At 42.6% G+C, this 18571-nt stretch overlaps 1 protein-coding gene across 1 annotated transcript in view; it reads left to right on the top strand.

The window, feature by feature from the left end:
* The window catches only part of EBF2 (EBF transcription factor 2), a 135977-nt gene that overhangs the window by 12061 nt on the left and 105345 nt on the right, over positions 1–18571 (top strand). Inside the window, exon 6 of the mRNA XM_033081434.2 lies at positions 1372–1440. Within this exon, the coding sequence (XP_032937325.1) occupies positions 1372–1440 (69 nt within the window). The remainder of the gene's footprint in view (positions 1–1371; positions 1441–18571) is intronic.

The raw sequence follows: 18571 nt of genomic DNA, 5'->3' as shown, positions 1-18571 counted from the left end.
AGGCAGGGGGAATGTAGGAATGTTGGAACAGTTAGAGCTGCTATTCAAATAGATCTGCTCCTTGCAGCCCCAGAGCTGGAGCTCACTGCAAACTGCAGAGTTTTGTTTTTTTTATTTGTCTAAATGCTCATTTCTAATTGAATATTGGGCATATCAAGAAAAAAAAAAATCCCCACTTTGGTATTTTATTCAATTTTATTCCAGTATTTTATTTATTTCTTCTTTTAATATTTATATATTTACTTTTCAATTTTATTTATTTATTTTTTATTGTATTTTTTTTTATTTTATTCTTCTTGGAAGTGCTTCCCAGTTGGAAAACTCTGATATTCAGAATGCTTGAGAGAATTTTGCAAACTTATTCAGCATCTCTGTGCAAAAACCCCACCAGAATTTGTAAATATGAATAGAAAATTCTGCAGAATGTGGAAAACATCTCCTGGGACGGTCTGATGCTGTGACTTTTGAGGGATGTGGGGACTCCTGACAGAGAATTTTTCAACTTTTGGTGCCTCCCCCTTCCCATCCCATGTTGGAACAAAAAACCTGAGAGTGAAAACAGCTTAAATCTCCTCTGTTGCTTCAGGTTATTAAAAGTGAGGATTTCAGAGAAAGGACTTTTAAAAGTCTGTTAAACTCCTGGTTTTATTTTTTTTTTTAATTATTTTTTTTCCCCAACTACAGTTTGTGCTGGGAACATCACCCATGTCAGTGATTATATCAATGGAAACAAAATAATGAACTGTCTCCTGATTTTTAATTTTTTATTATTATTTATTAGAACTAATGTTATCATGGAATGTGTATAAATGAATACTTAATAAATTAAAGTATTAAGTATTTAATCTTAAATATTATCACTGAAACCAGTGTAATGGGATTGCAAAAGCCAATCTGAAAAACATTTCTTCAGATCCTCTGTAGGATTTTAATATGTTCAATTTTTGGCTTTTCATGGAGTGCTGAAGATTTCAGTCCTCATATAAAACTTAGATATTTAATAATAAAAAATCCACTAATATTAAAAAAAAATATTATTGGAATACCCCAAACCATCAGGTTGTTTAAAGTTAGTTCTGGTATCTTTTGCTGGGTTTGAACCCCACATAACCCATTTGTTTAGTGCCATTTGTGGCATCTGTTCATCACTTTTTAGACATTTATAAATTCACCTCAGCCTCGAGTGTGGCCTCACTGCTGCTCATTTTTGGCTGCCTAATTCAGGATGGATTCCAGAATTCCAAGTGTCCCACTCCAGCTGGAACCAGGCACCCAATTCCTTTATTTTCAAATTTTTGAAGGTTTTCTGACAGATTTGGAGCTGCTGCTTTGCTCTCAGTTCTTTAATTTTGGTTTTTTTCCCCTCTCCAGTCGGTGCTGTGAGAAGAAAAGTTGTGGCAACAGAAATGAGACTCCCTCTGACCCTGTGATCATTGACAGGTAGGAGATGAATCCTCATTTTCCTGCAAAAAATCCCCAAAATTCTGTTTTTTCACTTTGCATCACCTGAGGTTGTTTCTCTCTGGTTATCTGTTGGTGTCTGCCATTTATGAACTGGGACAAATCCATGTTTCTTTTTTAAATGTTGTTTTTAAATGGAGTTTTTCAATGAAGTTCTGTTTTTATTGTGACCAAATATCCCATGTGTGCACCTGGAACGTTCTCTCCTCACCAGGGGTGGGATCCACCTGAATTTCTTCAACTAAAGAACAATATTTTTGTAGAGATGTGGGGAGAAAGGGATGGCTAAAAAGACAAAAATACAACATTAAATCTGCCAGGTTGGGGATTGTGAGTAATTTTATGCAGAAGAACTTTGTGTATTGTTCACTTCCAGCTCCAGGATCAGGTTTTCTGCTGTTTTTTGTGTTGGTTTTTTTGCTGGTTTTTGGGCCAATAACACAAAAGAGAGAGGGAGAGCAGAATTTGGTTAAACCAAGAAGTGGGGCTGTAAAAATTGTGTGGATTTGGGGGAGCTTAGCAAACTTCCTTGTGGCACTCACTGGTGTGGAAGGGATGAAATTTGGAGTTCAGACAGGGAAATAAAACCAGGCAGAGCTGCCTCAGAAAGGAGCACACACTGAAGGGCTCCAGAATAAGGAAAAGCCAGGAAGAAAATGTTTTCCCCCAGATTATTCTGTAGTCACTGTTAAAGGATTCCTTTTCCCCTGAAGCAGATGCTGCCAGAGAGCTGATGGTGCAGTGGATTGATTTTAAAATCAGTTTTTATTCCTGTCTGTGTCTGGCCTGTTCTAGCTCCTTGCTAATCAGCTTTATTTGTCATAATATTTCTCATGGACTTGTTTTGGCACTCAGAGCAGTGAAGCTGGTTTGAATAAAGAACTGCAATAATTTTCTTTTTAAAATTTTTTTTTAAACTGAGTTAATCTAAATAATTTTGGAACTCTGATGAGGTGATGGGTTCTCCCTCTCCCTTTTCCCCATGGTTTTCTTTTTTAATTCTACACTCACAAGTTGTGGTTGGGACAGAGCTCTTTGGGGAGTCCTGGATGTGCCATCTTGACCTTTCCTATGAAATTTGGAGCTTATTTTTGGCTGTGTCCATGCTTGGTATGAATGTGAACTTTGGGAATTTGGGAACTTTCCAGCCTGGACTCTGAATTTTCTGGGAAGCAGCTCAGGGTGGAAGGGCCTGGATTTGCAGAATTTGTGATCCTGAGCTCAGTGAGGATTCTGAGCTCCCTGGGGGGGTTTGGGATCTGCTGCTGGAAAATGAGATGGAAATAATGAGAGAGAACAGAGATTTTATTTCTATCAACCTTGTGTAAAACCACGAGTCACCTGTTGTGCTCAGAGTCCCAACCTTTTCTGTTTTGCTCTCCTAACTTTGTCTAGACCTCTCCTAATTTGTTCTGAGCACAGAACTGTTTTTCCTGCATCCTCAGGGTCAGTGTGGCAGCTCCTCTTGGTGTGCTGGTTTTTCTGTGTCTCCATTCCAGGGAGCTCTGGAGCTCAGTGAGGGGAATAAATAAGAGATGCAGCCTGATAAAGCTGCTCCACTGGGTGTTAAAGGCAGTCACTAAATCAGATTTAGGCTCCAGAGAGAAAAATTTATCCCAGCTCTGCTGTCTGGAAGAGGCTTGGCTTGGTGAAAGAAGCAAAACTTAAAGCTAAATATTTTTCTTTTTTTTTTTTTTTCTACCACAAACTGATGTTGCAGCATCAAGAGAGTGACTCCTCCTTCTGGAGTTATTTCTGCACAGTTATTTCTGTTCCCCCAGTGACACAGGGCCTGAGCAGTGAGGGATGATCCTGGGTGCTGCATCTCCATCCACACAAGGAATGAAAATAAAGAGAGGGAGCTGTGCACCCTCATACACCCTGTGGGGTCATTTTTTATTGTTTTCCAAACCAGGACAGCTCTGTGTGCCCTGGCTGGGCAGCTTTGATTTATTTGTGGGGTTTTTCTGTGGCTGCTTGAAAGGAAAACACCTCTGCTGAGGGACTTGGCAGCAGGTGGAATTTCATTTCTGAAGTGCACCTTGCAACCATGTGGGTCAATAAATGTGGTGATGTTTTCAGCTCAGTGATGCCTTCCTTGCTGTTAATTTAAAATGAGCTGCAGGTTTTCTTTAAACAGCGATTGAAATACAGGTGTTTGTCCCTGGTGTGAAATGAGAGGTAAATGTAAAAATCTGCCATGTACCAACCCAGCTGTAACATTGTCTTGTGTCCCTGGAGGAGGGGAAAAGGGAAAATGGAGAGAGAAGAATTGCAAAAACTCCTTTGTGTTATGCAGAGCTGGGTGTAAGTGAAACAATTTCCATAGAATAAAATTCCAGAATCCCAAGGACACTGAGTTCGACCATAACCCCATCATCAATATGATGATTTCACCTTTATTTATTTCTCTCCCCCACTTTTTTACAATCCACCAGTGCTCACCAAATCCTGGGGACTTTATCCCTGTTTAAAAAGGAAGAAATAGTTCAGTGGGAAAAAAATGTCAGCCCTGTTGTTGTTGGGCTTCTTCTTCTTCTCCTTGAAAGAATTCCAAAAGTTCTGATGCTGAATAAAACATTTCTGCAGTGACCTTTGCTCTGGGGACTGGATTTAGATCTGAAGGCCCTTGCAGTTATTTTTCCACTCCCTCTTGGAAATGAGAACATTTCCATGTGAAGGGGAACCTCTCCCCTGAAATTCAGAGTGTGCCCTCTGCTGCTGGCACAGAGCTGCAGGTACATTGAATATTTGGGTTCCTGTGATGAGCTGAGCCAGAATTCCAGAGTGACTCTGCTCACAGTTGGATTTCAGAGTACCCAAAATTGGGAATTCCTCTGATTTCAGAGGGCTGGCACAGCTCAGATCCTGCAGTGCCCAAAATTGGGAATTCCTCTGGTTTAACAGAGCTGGCACAGCTCAGATCCTGTTATTACAGGTGCCCAAAATTGGGAATTCCTCTGATTTCAGAGGGCTGGCACAGCTCAGATCCTGCAGTACCCAAAATTGGGAATTCCTCTGATTGAACAGAGCTGGCACAGCTCAGATCCTGTTATTACAGGTGCCCCAAATTGGGAATTCCTGTGATTTCAGAGGGCTGGCACAGCTCAGATCCTGCAGTACCCAAAATTGGGAATTCCTCTGATTGAACAGAGCTGGCACAGCTCAGATCCTGTTATTACAGGTGCCCCAAATTGGGAATTCCTGTGATTTCAGAGGGCTGGCACAGCTCAGATCCTGCAGTACCCAAAATTGGGAATTCCTCTGATTGAACAGAGCTGGCACAGCTCAGATCCTGTTATTACAGGTGCCCAAAATTGGGAATTTCTCTGATTGCAGAGTGCTGGCACAGCTCAGATCCTGTTATTACAGGTGCCCAAAATTGGGAATTCCTCTGATTTCAGAGTGATGGCACAGCTCAGATCCTGTTATTACAGGTGCCCAAAATTGGGAATTTCTCTGATTTCAGAGTGATGGCACAGCTCAGATCCTGCTCTTACAGGTGCCCAAAATTGGGAATTCCTCTGTTTTAACAGGGCTGGCACAGCTCAGATCCTGTTATTACAGGTGCCCAAAATTGGGAATTCCTCTGATTTAACAGAGCTGGCACAGCTCAGATCCTGTTATTACAGGTGCCCAAAATTGGGAATTCCTCTGATTTCAGAGGGCTGGAAGGACCTGGGGTTGCATTTTTAATCCAGAATCACAATGTTTTGGGGCCAAACTCATCTCTCAAAATATCCCAACAAGCTTCAACTTTGTGTGCACAAGCAGAATTAGAGCTGAGCTGGTTCTGGTGGATCCATCCTGGATTTCACACTCGCCTTTGCAAGTTGGTATCTGTGGAATTGGTTGGTTTAAGAGCCATCAAAAATATAAATATTATCTTTTTTTCCCACCCCCCTCATGGCTGAAGTGGTGGTTCTTGATGTTCCTTGAACCTGGAGAGTGAATTTTGGGTTTTCTTTCTGGAAATCACAGCCAGGGGTATGAGGTGGGGACTTGGGGATGGAAGCTCATTCCTCTGAATGAATTCCAGCTGAAAGCTGCATTTTGTCACACCTGGGTTAGAATTACTCACTTTGTTGCCTTCCCTACCTTGCTTATGCAAATAAAAAGAAACTTGGTGTTAGGATTAAGAGGTCGTGGAAGATGCAAATTAATTTAATTAATCACTTCACTGCAGATTTTCTCTCTCATTGTGAGTGAGTTGTGTAGTTTTGGATATAAATTCATCAAATGGCAATGATATTTTGGTTTTCTTTTATGTTTTGTGTTCCTTGAAGATTCAAGCTCTTTAGAGGAGGTGATTTTGTGTACTTGTTACTCTTAATGCTTTACTGAAGCTGTGGTTTAATTGAAGCCTCTGTACAGGGGAGGTTTGTTTAATTATTAGTTGAAAAAATTACTTTTTTGTTTTTTTACCTTTCTACCCCCTTTTCTAATAGACAAATTCAAAAGAAGCTTACATGTAATTCAAATGAAACCTCTTAAACAGTGAAAAGGAATTTCTATGTCATTGAAAGAAAACATCTTAACTCAATTAAAAATGCAGTGTCACTAGGGTGGGACAGAACTTTTTGTTCCTGCAAGGAACAGCACAAAAACCTGGGAGCACAAACCCTGTGGCTGCTGCATCCTTTGGGTCATGGAATGAGGAATTTTAACTCAGGTTCTTCCAGAATCTGAGACCTTGCCTCCAATTCCTTCTGCTTTTAACTGTCCTGGGAACAGTCTGGTGTGTGCTGCACGTTTTATTAATTTATTTATTGTGGTTGTTTCTGGGGAGGGGATGCAGGGAATTGTTGGGGTGTCCATGGCACCAGCTGGGATTGGGCACAGGGTTTGGGTGGGGGGTGAAGGGCAGCACTGCAAAAGTGAGATGGAGGTTTTTGGAGTTATTATCTAACAAAAATAAAATAATAAAATGGACTCAAGGCCTTGTCACAGCTTGTCAGCCTCTCTGGGAAGGAGCAGAAGGGTCTGGCTGAGATCCCTGTGCCATGGGGTGTCCCTGGAATTGGGGTGCAGGGATGGAGGTTCCATCCTGGAATTGAGGTTCAAGGATAGAGGTTCCCATCCTGAATTGAGGTGCAGGGATGGAGGTTCCCATCCTTCCCATCCTGAATTTAAGTGACTGATGGAGGTTCCTATCCCTGAATTGGGGTGCAGGGTTGGAGGTTCCCATACTGAATTTAAGTACAGGGATGGAGGTTCCATCCATGGAATTGGAGTGCAGGGATAGAAGTTCCCTTTCCTGAAGTGGGGAGCAGGGATGGAGGTTCCCATCATGGAATTGGGGTGCAGGGATGGAAGTTCCATCCTGGAATTGGGGTGCAGGGATGGAGGTTCCCATCCTGGAACTGAGGTTCAAGGATGGAGGTTCCATCCTGAATTGAGGTGCAGGGATGGATTTTTCCATCCCTGAATTGGGAGGCAGGGATGGAGGTTCCATCATGGGATTGGGGTGCAGGGATGGAGGTTCCCATCCTGAATTTAAGTGCAGGGATGGAGGTTCCCATCCTGAATTTAAATGCAGGGATGGAGATTCCCATCCTGAATTGGGGAGCAGGGATGGAGGTTCACCCCTGGAATTGGGGTGCAGGGATGGAGGTTCCCATCCTGAATTTAAATGCAGGGATGGAGATTCCCATCCTGAATTGGGATGGAGGTTCCCATCCTGAATTGGGGTGCAGTGATGGAGGTTCCCATCCTTGCTGCTCCCACAGGCGCTAAAACTCACTGCAGGCTTAGTAAGGCTGGGCTTTACACCTCTGTGTGTGTCCCTACCTCCCCTCTTCTCTGTCCCTAAAAAATGCCAAAGAACACACAGATGAATTTTCATTTTGAAGGACTTTGAATAAGTGTAGACTTCTGTTTATTTTCCTTTTTTCCTTTCTTTTCTCTTTTTCTTCCTTTTCTCTTAACCTCAGCCATCTGAAAAGGACTCTGTGCCTTGCACCTCCCTTTTGGGGTGATCCCAAACCCCACAGGGTGACACAAGGACATTTTCTTGTGCTCAGAGGCAGAACAGCAAGACTGGAAAGGCCTGGATTCAATTCCCCCTGACCCTGGGCTGTCCTTGTCACCCTAAGTGACTTCAGTCTGTGCCTCAGTTTCCCCCCAATACAAAGCCTTGGTGTCTGCCTGGTTATGGGAAGTGCTTTCAGATCCCTGAGTAAGAATTTTTGGGTTTATTTTTCACATTCCTGCTGCCAGGAGGATTTTTAATCTGCTGTTTGATTGTCCCTGCTCTGCCCTGCTCTCTTTGATTCTGCCAGGGCAAAATCAAATTCTGGGATCTGTGGGGTGAAAGCAGGAGCTCTTCCCAGCTCCCTGTGTGCCCCAGTCCCCCCTTGGAGCCCCCAAACCCCACAATGATCTCCCCCCTTGTCCTGGGGAGTCCAAGCCCTTTGTTCCCTGCTAAACCCTGCTCTCCTGCAAAGAGCTGCTGTTGTGCCATCTGTCTCTTTATGAATTTTTTAGTAGACTGGATGTTTGAGGGGAGTCAGTAACTTAAAGTGCACTATCCCAGCCCTTTGGCAAGTGCTTCTCTTAGTGCCTGATCGTTTCTTTTTATTTTCCCCTCTCTTTTAGACAAAAAGAAAATTCTTTGCTAGTTTGCTGTCCAAAACATCTTGAAATCTTTGATGTGTGCAAACACTTAAAGCTTGTAAATGGACTAAAGTGGAGAGTAGCTTATGTCACTTAATCTTTTTCATTTATTATTGACAGACAACAGATTTTCCAGCAAGCTGGTGAGTCAGAAGAAGCTTAAATATTTTTTTGAGTGTGCTGGAAAAATGCAGAATAGCTTGGTTGGGTCTGTGGAAGTTCTGGGTTCTGCTCCTTTTTGTAGCCATCTACAGGGGCTGTGTTTAACCACAAATGTGATTTTCTGGCAGAGATTTGCTGAGGATTGATGTGTGGAAATACTCTGGTGATGTGCAAGAGCATTGCTGTCACACTGGAGATGATTTTCTGTAAAGTTTCTCTCCCCCAGAACTGTTGGGTGCTGCTGCTTCTGGAACAGAGCAAGAAATGAGATGGGTTTAAATCACTGCTGGTTCTTGGGGAATTAAACAGAACTGGAACTTTAATTCCACCAATTTTGTGGGCATCTCCAAACAGAGAAATCCTTTTGGGATGTATTTGGGGGACAAATGAGTGGGAGTGCCCACCAATATTGATCACTTCAGTTCCTTTAAACCTATGACTACAATAGTTAGTCCTGAACTTAGTCCTGATCTGAGAACTGCCAGGGAAACATGGCTGAGCCTAAGCAAGGGCTCATGATATCATTTTAAAAATAAAATATGACTGTTGCTACTACTGCATGGAATACTTATATAAAATTATATAAAATACTACTGCATGGAAGCCTTAAGAAAATAAGTCAAACAAAGGCAAGGCCCAAAGGATTTTAGCAGCTCTGCATAAATCAGATAAACTTTTCTGATGCTCTAGAGCAGCCTGGACATGAGCATGGATGGGTTCCAGCCTTGTTAGATGAGTTTTGATAAAGACACTGATGGAGCTCAGCTAAATCCTGCATGAGCAGTGCAAAGTTGGGAGCAAAGAAACCAGAATCCTGGTTTCTTTTTAAATTGAGGGTTTTTTTCCTGTAAATAGAGAGAATTTGGTCCATTTGTGCTCCTAAGCAGTGGGTGAGGAGGTTAAGAGGTGCTGACCTCAGAAGGACACAGAGCAGAGCCAGGAGCCTTTGGAATCAATGAGCTTGGTAGTAGTGGAAAGGGGAATGGAAAACAAGTTTCCCATGGACTAAAGCACCTCTGGGAATAGAAGCTGAGGATAAATTCACAGTGCAAACAGCACAGAAGAAATTCTGGGTATGCAGAGCAGCAGTGAGATGGGATCTCCACAGCTCCACTGCTTGGCTCTGCCTTTGCCTGGCTCCATCTGCACTCATCAATAAAAATGCCAATATTTCAGAGTATTTGCATCCTAATGAAAGCCCCCTCTGTGTATTTATGACCTGAAATACTCTTCCTTCTCACTTTTGCACTCCCCTCAGCCTCTGTCTAGACCTGGTTTTATGGACTTGTCACTTCATCTGCCCTAAGCTTTTTAGTTACTGCCTCTTGCTTTCCTTTTGAACCTTTTGTTTCTCTTCATCCCTTCCCTGTGTGTTTCTGTCACCATCTGTTTCTGGTGGGATCTCCCATATTTTCTGCCCTGTAAACATCCCAGGGTTTCAGCCTCTCTGAGCTGATTGCTTCACCCCTGAAAAAGTTCTCCCAATTAATGTGTTCCTGCTTTTTCACATGGGGTATGAAACTTGGAGCATCACCCCAAATCCTTGTGAAGTGAAGAAAAGATTGAGGCTGAAAGTGCACAATGTGCATCTGAAGCTTGAATCAGCTGCAGATATAATTTTAAAACTATTTTAAAAAAAAGCTATGATATATTTTGTATATTATATAACATTTTAAAGCTAATAAAGCTTATCTGATTTGTCCAAGATGAGGTAGGAGACATCCTGCATCAAAGTTTATTTTCAATTACTGCAAAGAAAAAAAAAATTACATTTCTTCAACCACTGCACATGGAGTGGAACCCAAGTTTTGTATTCCAAAGTTGGATCATTTAAGGATATAATGGAACAAGATTTCCCCTGCAGCTGTGATTCCCATTCCTCTCTTCCTCCCTGCTTTGGATCTTTAACGTGCTGCTGCCATCCAAACCATCCTTCTTTTTCCTTATTATTATTTTTCCTTTTCCTCCCCATCTCCTCTGCTGCTTTTCCCCACAAATAAATGCTAATGTCTCCATGGGTGTCCCACTCAGAGCTCCACATTTGGTGGCTTTTTCCTCCAAGTGGAGTCCATGGAGCCTGTAAATTGTGTTGGATCACTGAGCCCATAATGAGGCTTCTAAGTCCAAACAGTGCAAGTCTGCTGGGATTTTATTGTTCATAAAGCTCCTTCCCTGGGGAGTGATAGAGCCATTAGGTGTGTGCTGTGTTTAATATTTGGTCATGACAGGAAGCAATAATTTTCTATCTTTTACTGTGGCTCCTGAGCTGTTTTTAAGCAGTCAGCTTATTTAGTCTCAGAGGGTGTGAATCCAGCTCTGCCCTCCATGAGTTTGTGCCTTCCTGCAAAGGCTGTTTCAAGAAAATAAAATCAAATCAAGTGGCAAGTGGTTGCCCTGTGGTGGCTTTTAATCCCTTGTCCTTCTCAGTGGTGTCACTGTCAGGAGCTGACATAAGGCTGGTTTCACCAGAACATGGCATTTCTCACTCTGAATGAGATTTTTTTTATTTATTCCAGCAGAGAACAACCACCAGAGCTCCCTTTGCATGGTGTGTTATGGTTTGGGTATTTATCCTGTGCAAACCCATGATTTAATTTCAGTGGAAGCAGCAGGAAGGTTGTATTCAAGTATTACAGAAGTGGTTTTATAGCTATGTAAACAGAAAAAAAAAATGAAAACAGCTTTGGGTGTAGCCTGTAGCAGGGTTACTGTGCTTCCCTTGCATTCCCAATGCTTCCCTCAAAGAACCAGCAAACTTTCTCCATGGAAAATTGGAAAATGAGGAATTCTGCACATCCTGTGTTCTGACTGCACCACCAGGAGCTTTTCACCTGATTATTGCAGGTCTCTGCTCAGGTTTCTTCCTTTGCTCCAGGGGAAATATTTTCCACCTCCTCATTTCCCCCCTGGGCCCTTGTCTTGGATCTCTGCAGCTCACTGGGAGAGGTTTGTATCAGAGAAGGAAAAAATAATTGGCTGGCTCTGTGTCCCAGAGCTGCTGTGAGGACACAGAAACTCCAGGTGGGTTTGCATTAACCAGGAACACACAGGTTCTTTTTCCAAACCAAATCTAACAGATCCTGGAGTGTTTGGGAAGAGGGAAAGGAATTCCAGAGGTGCTTAAAGCTGAAAACAGGACACAACAAACAGAGAAAACAGCTCGTGGCATTGAGAAGTTAAAGTTGAGTGTTGATGCTTTATAAATCATATTTCATTAATTTTTAAGAGGTGTGCTTTGGTTTTCTTCCCATAAAAAGTTATTTGAAATGGATCCTGGTTCAGCAAAGCAATTAACACCTTGTATTAACTGGCATGAAAAGGGTGTGTGTTTGTAAATAGCTTAAATGAAGTAAATCCTGAAAAATGAAGCTGCAGAGATTGATATTTTGGGCTCCTGCTTCCTTTCACAGTCACAAACTTTCTGTAAGAAAATTCAGACCTTGAAGTTGCTTTTTTTTAAAGATGGAACTTGAGGTTCTCATGACTCTCAAGCACCAAGTGCAGTTTTGGGTGCCTGAAGCTCAGTTCTGCCTCCTTCTACTCCCATTTACCTCCAGCTTTTACTGTGCAACTCATCTTGGAATTTATGGCTGCTAGAAAATTCAAATTCAAATTCAATTTGGTGTTCAAACTTGCATATGCTCGATTATAATCTGGATTAGGAGTTTTTAAATAGAAGTGATAAATTGGATTAGGAGTGTCAGAGTCTGGTTTTCCAAATCTCTGCTCCATGCTGACAAAATATCTCCCTCCAAATTCCTCAGCTGAGGGGAGAAAAAGCTGTCCAGTGTTGTGTCAGCATCACTTGGTCACACAGAACCTCAAAAAAAAAAAAAACAAACCCTCATCCTCTGGGATCTTTTGGTTCATGTTTTTTTTTCCCCCTTTTCCTCTTTATCTGAAACATTTCCCAGCATTCCTTCAGGGACATCTGGTTCTCTCATTTTCCAGCTTTCCTTTGGTGCCTTCAGAAAGTGTCACTGTCAGTTCTTGCCCTTCAGTCCTGCCCAGTGATTTCCCTAAAATGCAGTTACCCTTCAGAGGCAGAGACTAAACCATTTCTGGGATGGGAATGTGAGTGTCTACCCCTTTGCTTTTTTTTTACAGGAAAATCTATATATTTTATATATACATGCAAAATCTATATATTTTATATATACATGCAATATAAGTTAAAAATATATAATAACTATATCTTATAAAATAATATATATTTAAAATATCATCCCTTATATATTATTTGTCATTATATATTAAATAACCACTTAAATATTTTTGGTAGTTTCTTAAAAATTGTTTTCTAGAATTCTTCATAATTTTTTTTTCATAACTGGCAAAACATTTCAATTTGTCACTTGTTGAAACTCTTTGAAAACGAGAAGTTTTTCTTTATAAAACCTGGCTGGTGCAGAATTCTAATTGTTTCACCAAGAGAAAATAATCTCAGATTAAAAAGCAGGGATAAAATCCTTCATGAAAAATTATTCTGCTTTTCTGCCCCAAGTAATCCCTGCTAACGATGGGGTCTCTTGTTTCCAGACTGCTGCTGCTAATTGATGTCATTTGATCTGATCTGTTCGCTGGCCACTGAGGGGCAACTGAAACATGAGATGGGATTTGAAGGGTCTGGGTGAGAAAAATGGACCAGGGTGGGGTGGTGTTCCTGCAGGAGCCCTGGTGGGGACTGCCAGGGAATTCCTGGGGTGGGCAGACACAAAATCTGCCTTTTAGTGAAACTGCCTTTTAGTAAAACTGCCTTTTAGTGAAACTGCCTTTTAGTGAAACTGCCTTCTAGTCCAGCTTTGCTTGGGCCAGGCTCAATTTCCCCAAATATTTGCTGTGGATGGCAGTGACCCCATTGCAGATGGGACACCTGAGTGTTCTCCTGCACTCAGGGGTTCTGTGGGATCAGGGATATTTGGGATCAGGGATATTTGGGGATCAGGGATTGTGTGGGATCAGGGATTGTGTGGGATCAGAGAATCTGTGGGATCAGTGATTGTGTGGGATCAGGGATTGTGCGGGATCAGGGGTTCTGTGGGATCAGGGAATCTGTAGGATCAGGGATGCTGCAGGATCAGTGGTTCTTTGGAATCAGAGATTCTGTGGGTCAGGATATCTGTGGGATCAGGGATTGTGTGGGATCAGTCATTCTTTGGAATCAGGGATTCCATGGGACAAGTGATTCTGTAGGATCAGGAGTTCTGTGGGATCAGTGATTCTGTGGGATCAGGGGTTCTTTGGAATCAGGGAATCCGTGGGATCAGTCATTCTGTAGGATCAGGGTATCTTTGGGATCAGGGATTCTGCAGGATCAGGGGTTCTTTGGGATCAGAGATTGTGTGGGATCAGGGAATCTGTGGGATCAGGGATTCTTTGGAATCAGGGTTTCTGCAGGATCAGTCATTCTGTGGGATCAGTGTTCTGTGGGATCAGTCATTCTTGTGGGATGAGAGGTTCTGCAGGATCAGGGGTTCTGTGGGATCATTCTGTGGGATCAGGGATATTTTGGGATCAGTCATTCTTTGGAATCAGGGAATCTGTGGGATCAGTCATTCTGTGGGATCAGTCATTCTTTGGGATCAGGGTTCTGTGGGATCATTCAGTGGGATCAGTCATTCTTTGGAATCAGGGAATCTGTGGGATCAGTCATTCTGTGGGATCAGAGGTTCTGTGGGATCAGGGATTCTGTGGGATCATTCTGTGGGATCAGTCATTCTGTGGGATCACTGATTCTATGGGATCAGGGTTCTGTGGGATCAGTCATTCTTTGGAATCAGGGAATCCGTGGGATCAGTTATTCTTTGGAATCACTGATTCTGTGGGATCACTGATTCTGTGGGTCAGGGAATCTGTAGGATCAGTCATTCTGTGGGATCATTCTGTGGGATCAGTAATTCTGTGGGATCATTCTGTGGGATCATTCTGTGGGATCAGTCATTCTTTGGAACCAGGGAATCTGTGGGATCAGTCGTTCTGTGGGATCAGGGATTCTGTAGGATCAGGGATTCTTTAGGATCAGTCATTCTGTAGGATCAGGGATTCTCTGAGATCATTCTGTAGGATCAGGGATTCTTTGGAATCATTGATTCTGTGGGATCAGTCATTCTCCATCACCCCAACAACCCCCATGGAAAACCCCCCTTATCTCATGATATAAACCCCCTCCCCACCCCACTGCCACCCCCCTTTTGCACACTCCCCTCCCCGTCTCAGCCCATTCTCTCCTCCTCACCATTGTTTGGCCAGGCCAGCCTCACAAAGCCGAGGTCACACCAACACGACCTCCTCACCGCCACCAGGAGCCTGCTAAATAATTCACGTGGCCAACTTGATTTCGGGGTCCACATTTGTTTTTTCCACTCTCCTAATCAAGATGCTCATTTAATTCTATTCCAGCACCTGTTCAGCAATTAACACCCTACAATTTGCATCTTACCCTGACATTTGCTATCTTTCCAATTAGTTTTTATATCAGTATAATTAGGTAGGGTTATTACAGTGCATCAAGCAGGGTCGAGGATATTCCCAAGCCTTTAAGCTCTTTCCCAGATTTGTTTAGGGAAGCCACTAAGGGTAAATGGTTGATTAGGATCACTGTTTTTCTTCTTCATTCAGATCAGGCGAAAACTGTTTCCCCATGTGGCCCATGAAAGATCAGGGAAATATGTCAGTCTGTAAGAACTAATATGATGTAGTTCGTGACTTTTTGGGTGAATTTACAGGGGATTAGAGGCAAGGGTCAGGCTGTGCAGCCCCTTCAGCACCATCCTCCAGGATCCTTCATTATAACCTTGCTTTATGTGAAGCTGAGCAACTTGCAACAATGATTTTAATTTTTAAAATAAGTTTTTTTTTTTTAATTGACATGTGGATGGGTGAAAAATCCAAATTGGAGGGTGACCTGACCATATTGAACACTCAGCTTAATTGGTAAAGACTCTGGGAAGTGAAATGACTACTCCTAACACCTTTTAATTTAAATTTCACAGAAGGAAGGGCTTGCTGCTCAGCTGTGATTTGGGCTGGAGACAAAAATGGTCCTGCAGCCAACGTGGCAGCACAGTGGAACTTCCTAAAATTGCCAAAATCTGCCTGATCCCCCCTCAATGGGCAGGGAGAGCAGGGGAGATCTGTGGTGTGGGTCAGAGGGGAGAGGATTTTTTTTCTCACCTCACACCACTCATCTCTGCACAGTTTGGAATCATTTAAGGCTCAGTTTGGAATCATTTAAGGCTGAGTTTGGAATCATTTAAGGCTGAGTTTGGAATCATTTAAGGCTCAGTTTGGAATCATTTAAGGCTGAGTTTGGAATCATTTAAGGCTGAGTTTGGAATCATTTAAGGCTGAGTTTGGAATCATTTAAGGCTGAGTTTGGAATAATCTAAGGCTCAGTTTGGAATCATTTAAGGCTGAGTTTGGAATCATTTAAGGCTCAGTTTGGAATAATCTAAGGCTCAGTTTGGAATCATCTAAGGCTCAGTTTGGAATCATTTAAAGCTCAGCTTGGAATCATCTAAGGCTCAGTTTGGAATCATTTAAGGCTCAGTTTGGAATCATCTAAGGCTCAGTTTGGAATCATCTCCCTGCAGCCCCCACATTCCCCTGCATCTCTCCATTCTGGAGGTGCACACAAGGCTGGGATCACCAGGAGCATTTCCAGGGAAGGGTGGGATTGCAGAACATTCACATGGTGCTGGGGAGAGGGAAGAGCTGGATAATAAACCCCAAAACTTCGTGGCTTAATCTGGGAGTTATTCTGAGCTTTTCTGCACCTTGATGATGCTCTGCAGGGACCCCAAAGGAGGGATCAGCCCAAATTCCCCAGCCTGGAAAGGCTGAGAGGAGCTGAGCCCTCCTGGGCTGTGCTGGTACAAGAAGTTCTAATGTTTGCAGGTACACAATAGATTCACGAAGTTAATGTGATTTTCTGTAATGAGCTTCATCTCTCTCCATTCTGTTGGGGTTTTTTAATCTCCTGTTGCCTTATATTGATATCTGAATAGGCTTAGAGAAATAGCAGGGTGAAATATCCTGAGGAACTGGGGCAGCAAGGAGGAAGTGAGAGGTTGTTTCATGGGGTGGGAGGAAGGGTTGGGTGTAAAAAAGGCAAAGCAGGACACAGATAAAATGGAATTCACTCCCTCTGCCAGTGCTCATCTCCCTCAGTCTGTGACAGCAGGATCTGATCTGAAAACCCAAAGTATTCCTGTTTATTGCTTGGGACTTTGGATCAGACTGTACTGGGAGAAGTTATCTCCTCAAAGTATAAGAGCTAAAAAGGAGAGCAATAAAAAAAAAAAAAAGAAAAGAGAGAGAGACAAATCTTTGTGAGGGTCAAAACTGCACAAAGCAGCTGCTCACCTGTGCTGCCAGGAGCTGTGGGGTGTCCTTTTGCCAAGGTTTTGTTCTTGGGCTGAGCTCTCTGGGTAGGAATGGTCTCTTTACACACTCATGGATGGCTGTAAATGAGCTCTGAGAAATGGGGAGGGATAATTTGGATAAATCTGATTTAAAAGGAGGAAGAGTCTATATTGAGGAGATTTTTAATGAGATCTTTCAAGCCCTTCTAAGCTTATCTAAGCTAAACACTGAGCAGCAGAAGTTTTTTCCTGATGTTCACCCCTGTATCTCCTGTTAAAATCTGGAGTCTCCTGTACTGAGTAGGTGGGTGGAGGAGAAAATCACCAAACAATTCTGTTTAACAATTCTGTTTAACACAAGCATGCCTGTGTTGTGCAGGGTGGTGTCCTTGTTTCATCAGCTGCAATCTCCATCCTTTCCCCTTAACAGATTCCACCTCAGAGTGGAAATGCACTTTTTTCTCTGATGGGTAAATAGGTAACACAGAGCTGGTTACTGTGGGCCAGCAAGTTTTAAACCATCCATCATTTATGGGCTCTAAAAGGCTACAGAAACTTTTAATAGAGTGGCAGGAGGACTTCCCATAGTGACACCAGGACAGGTTCTGGTGACAGCCCTGAATAATGAATTTTACCATTGCTGTTTCTTCACCTGCAGTTGGAAACCTTCTCTGAAGCTCACCTGTTTATTCACCATGCTCTTGGACCTCAAAAATGGAATTTTTCTCTCCCCCATCACTATTTACACCAGACCTGCCTTGCTGCCTAGGAGTTTATAACATAATTATAATCCAAATCTAATGGCTGGCTTGGAAAAATCACCCTGAAGGCTGCAGTTGATGTTATAGAAATTGTTGGCTCTTGAGAACTTCTGAAAATGAAGCCCTCTCCAGGATTCTGTTCTAGATCATTGTATCTAATGTATAGATATATAGGTATCTATCTATAATGTATATAACATGAGTGATCTTGTTCCAGCACAGAGAATGAGATCAGTGTCCAAAGAGAAAAGGAAACCTGCAGTGTCCAGGATGTGTTTGTGCTGTTTGTCTTTCTCTGAGTGTCAGTTTTGGGTGGCTTTGTGAGAGGAATCAGAGTTATAAAAGTTGGGTCCTTTCCATGTGGATTAGGTCACCCCATGCACTCCCTGGCGTGGCCCTGCTCAGGAATCTCTTGCTGTATTTTATTAATTCATCTCCTGCTGTAACTTGGAGAGTTTTGCTTTCCTGAAGGCAGTTCAGTGTTTGTGGGAGGTACATCCACTGGCACAGGGATGTGTCAGACCTGGGGGTGCTGCACCCAGCAATGGGAGGAGAAGGAAAATGAATAATCACATTTTTAATGATGTTTGCTGAGTGCACCAGCCACTGTAATTGCTTCAGAGCTTTGTGTGCGAGCCAGCAGGCTGATGGAGCAATAGAAACAAAATTATTCCCTTCCCTTTACCCCAAACAAGAATACAGCCATTAGAAAGGGCTCTTTGTTTCCTAAAAATCTAAAAATAGAAGGATGATGTGTGAGCAGGCAAGGTTTGTGTGTGCAATCAGCACTGGCTGCAATGCCAACTGCACTGAATTCCCTCTGTTTGGGGGGATCTTCCAGGGCTTTTTATGTGTTCATAAAAATGAAGTTTCTCTGCATGAACATCTGAATATTTGTGTCTGGGAACCAGCAGTGATCAGTTTGGAGTTGTTTTTCCAACCCCAGATTTATCAACACATTATTAAACGATGCGAAACTCTGCAAATCCCTTTTCAATCCTTAAAAGCAAATTTAGGGGGAAACAATAATAAAAAAGGCTGATGTGTTCTAAGTTGAAAGCAAAGTTTAAAATAAGACAGGAATCCTAGCCCAGGGTTTAGGTACCTTCAGCAGGGTGTTTGACTTCTCAGTTTTCCTCCTGTAAATCTCCTTGGGTGAGCTGTCAGGTACAGAAGGAGGAAATAAATGAATTTGGGAATAAATGAATT

The sequence above is a fragment of the Catharus ustulatus genome, chromosome 27 (assembly GCF_009819885.2).
Source record: "Catharus ustulatus isolate bCatUst1 chromosome 27, bCatUst1.pri.v2, whole genome shotgun sequence".
Taxonomy (NCBI): domain Eukaryota; kingdom Metazoa; phylum Chordata; class Aves; order Passeriformes; family Turdidae; genus Catharus; species Catharus ustulatus.
Note: the sequence above shows the minus strand (reverse complement) of the source record. Positions and strands in the feature narration are given on the sequence as shown.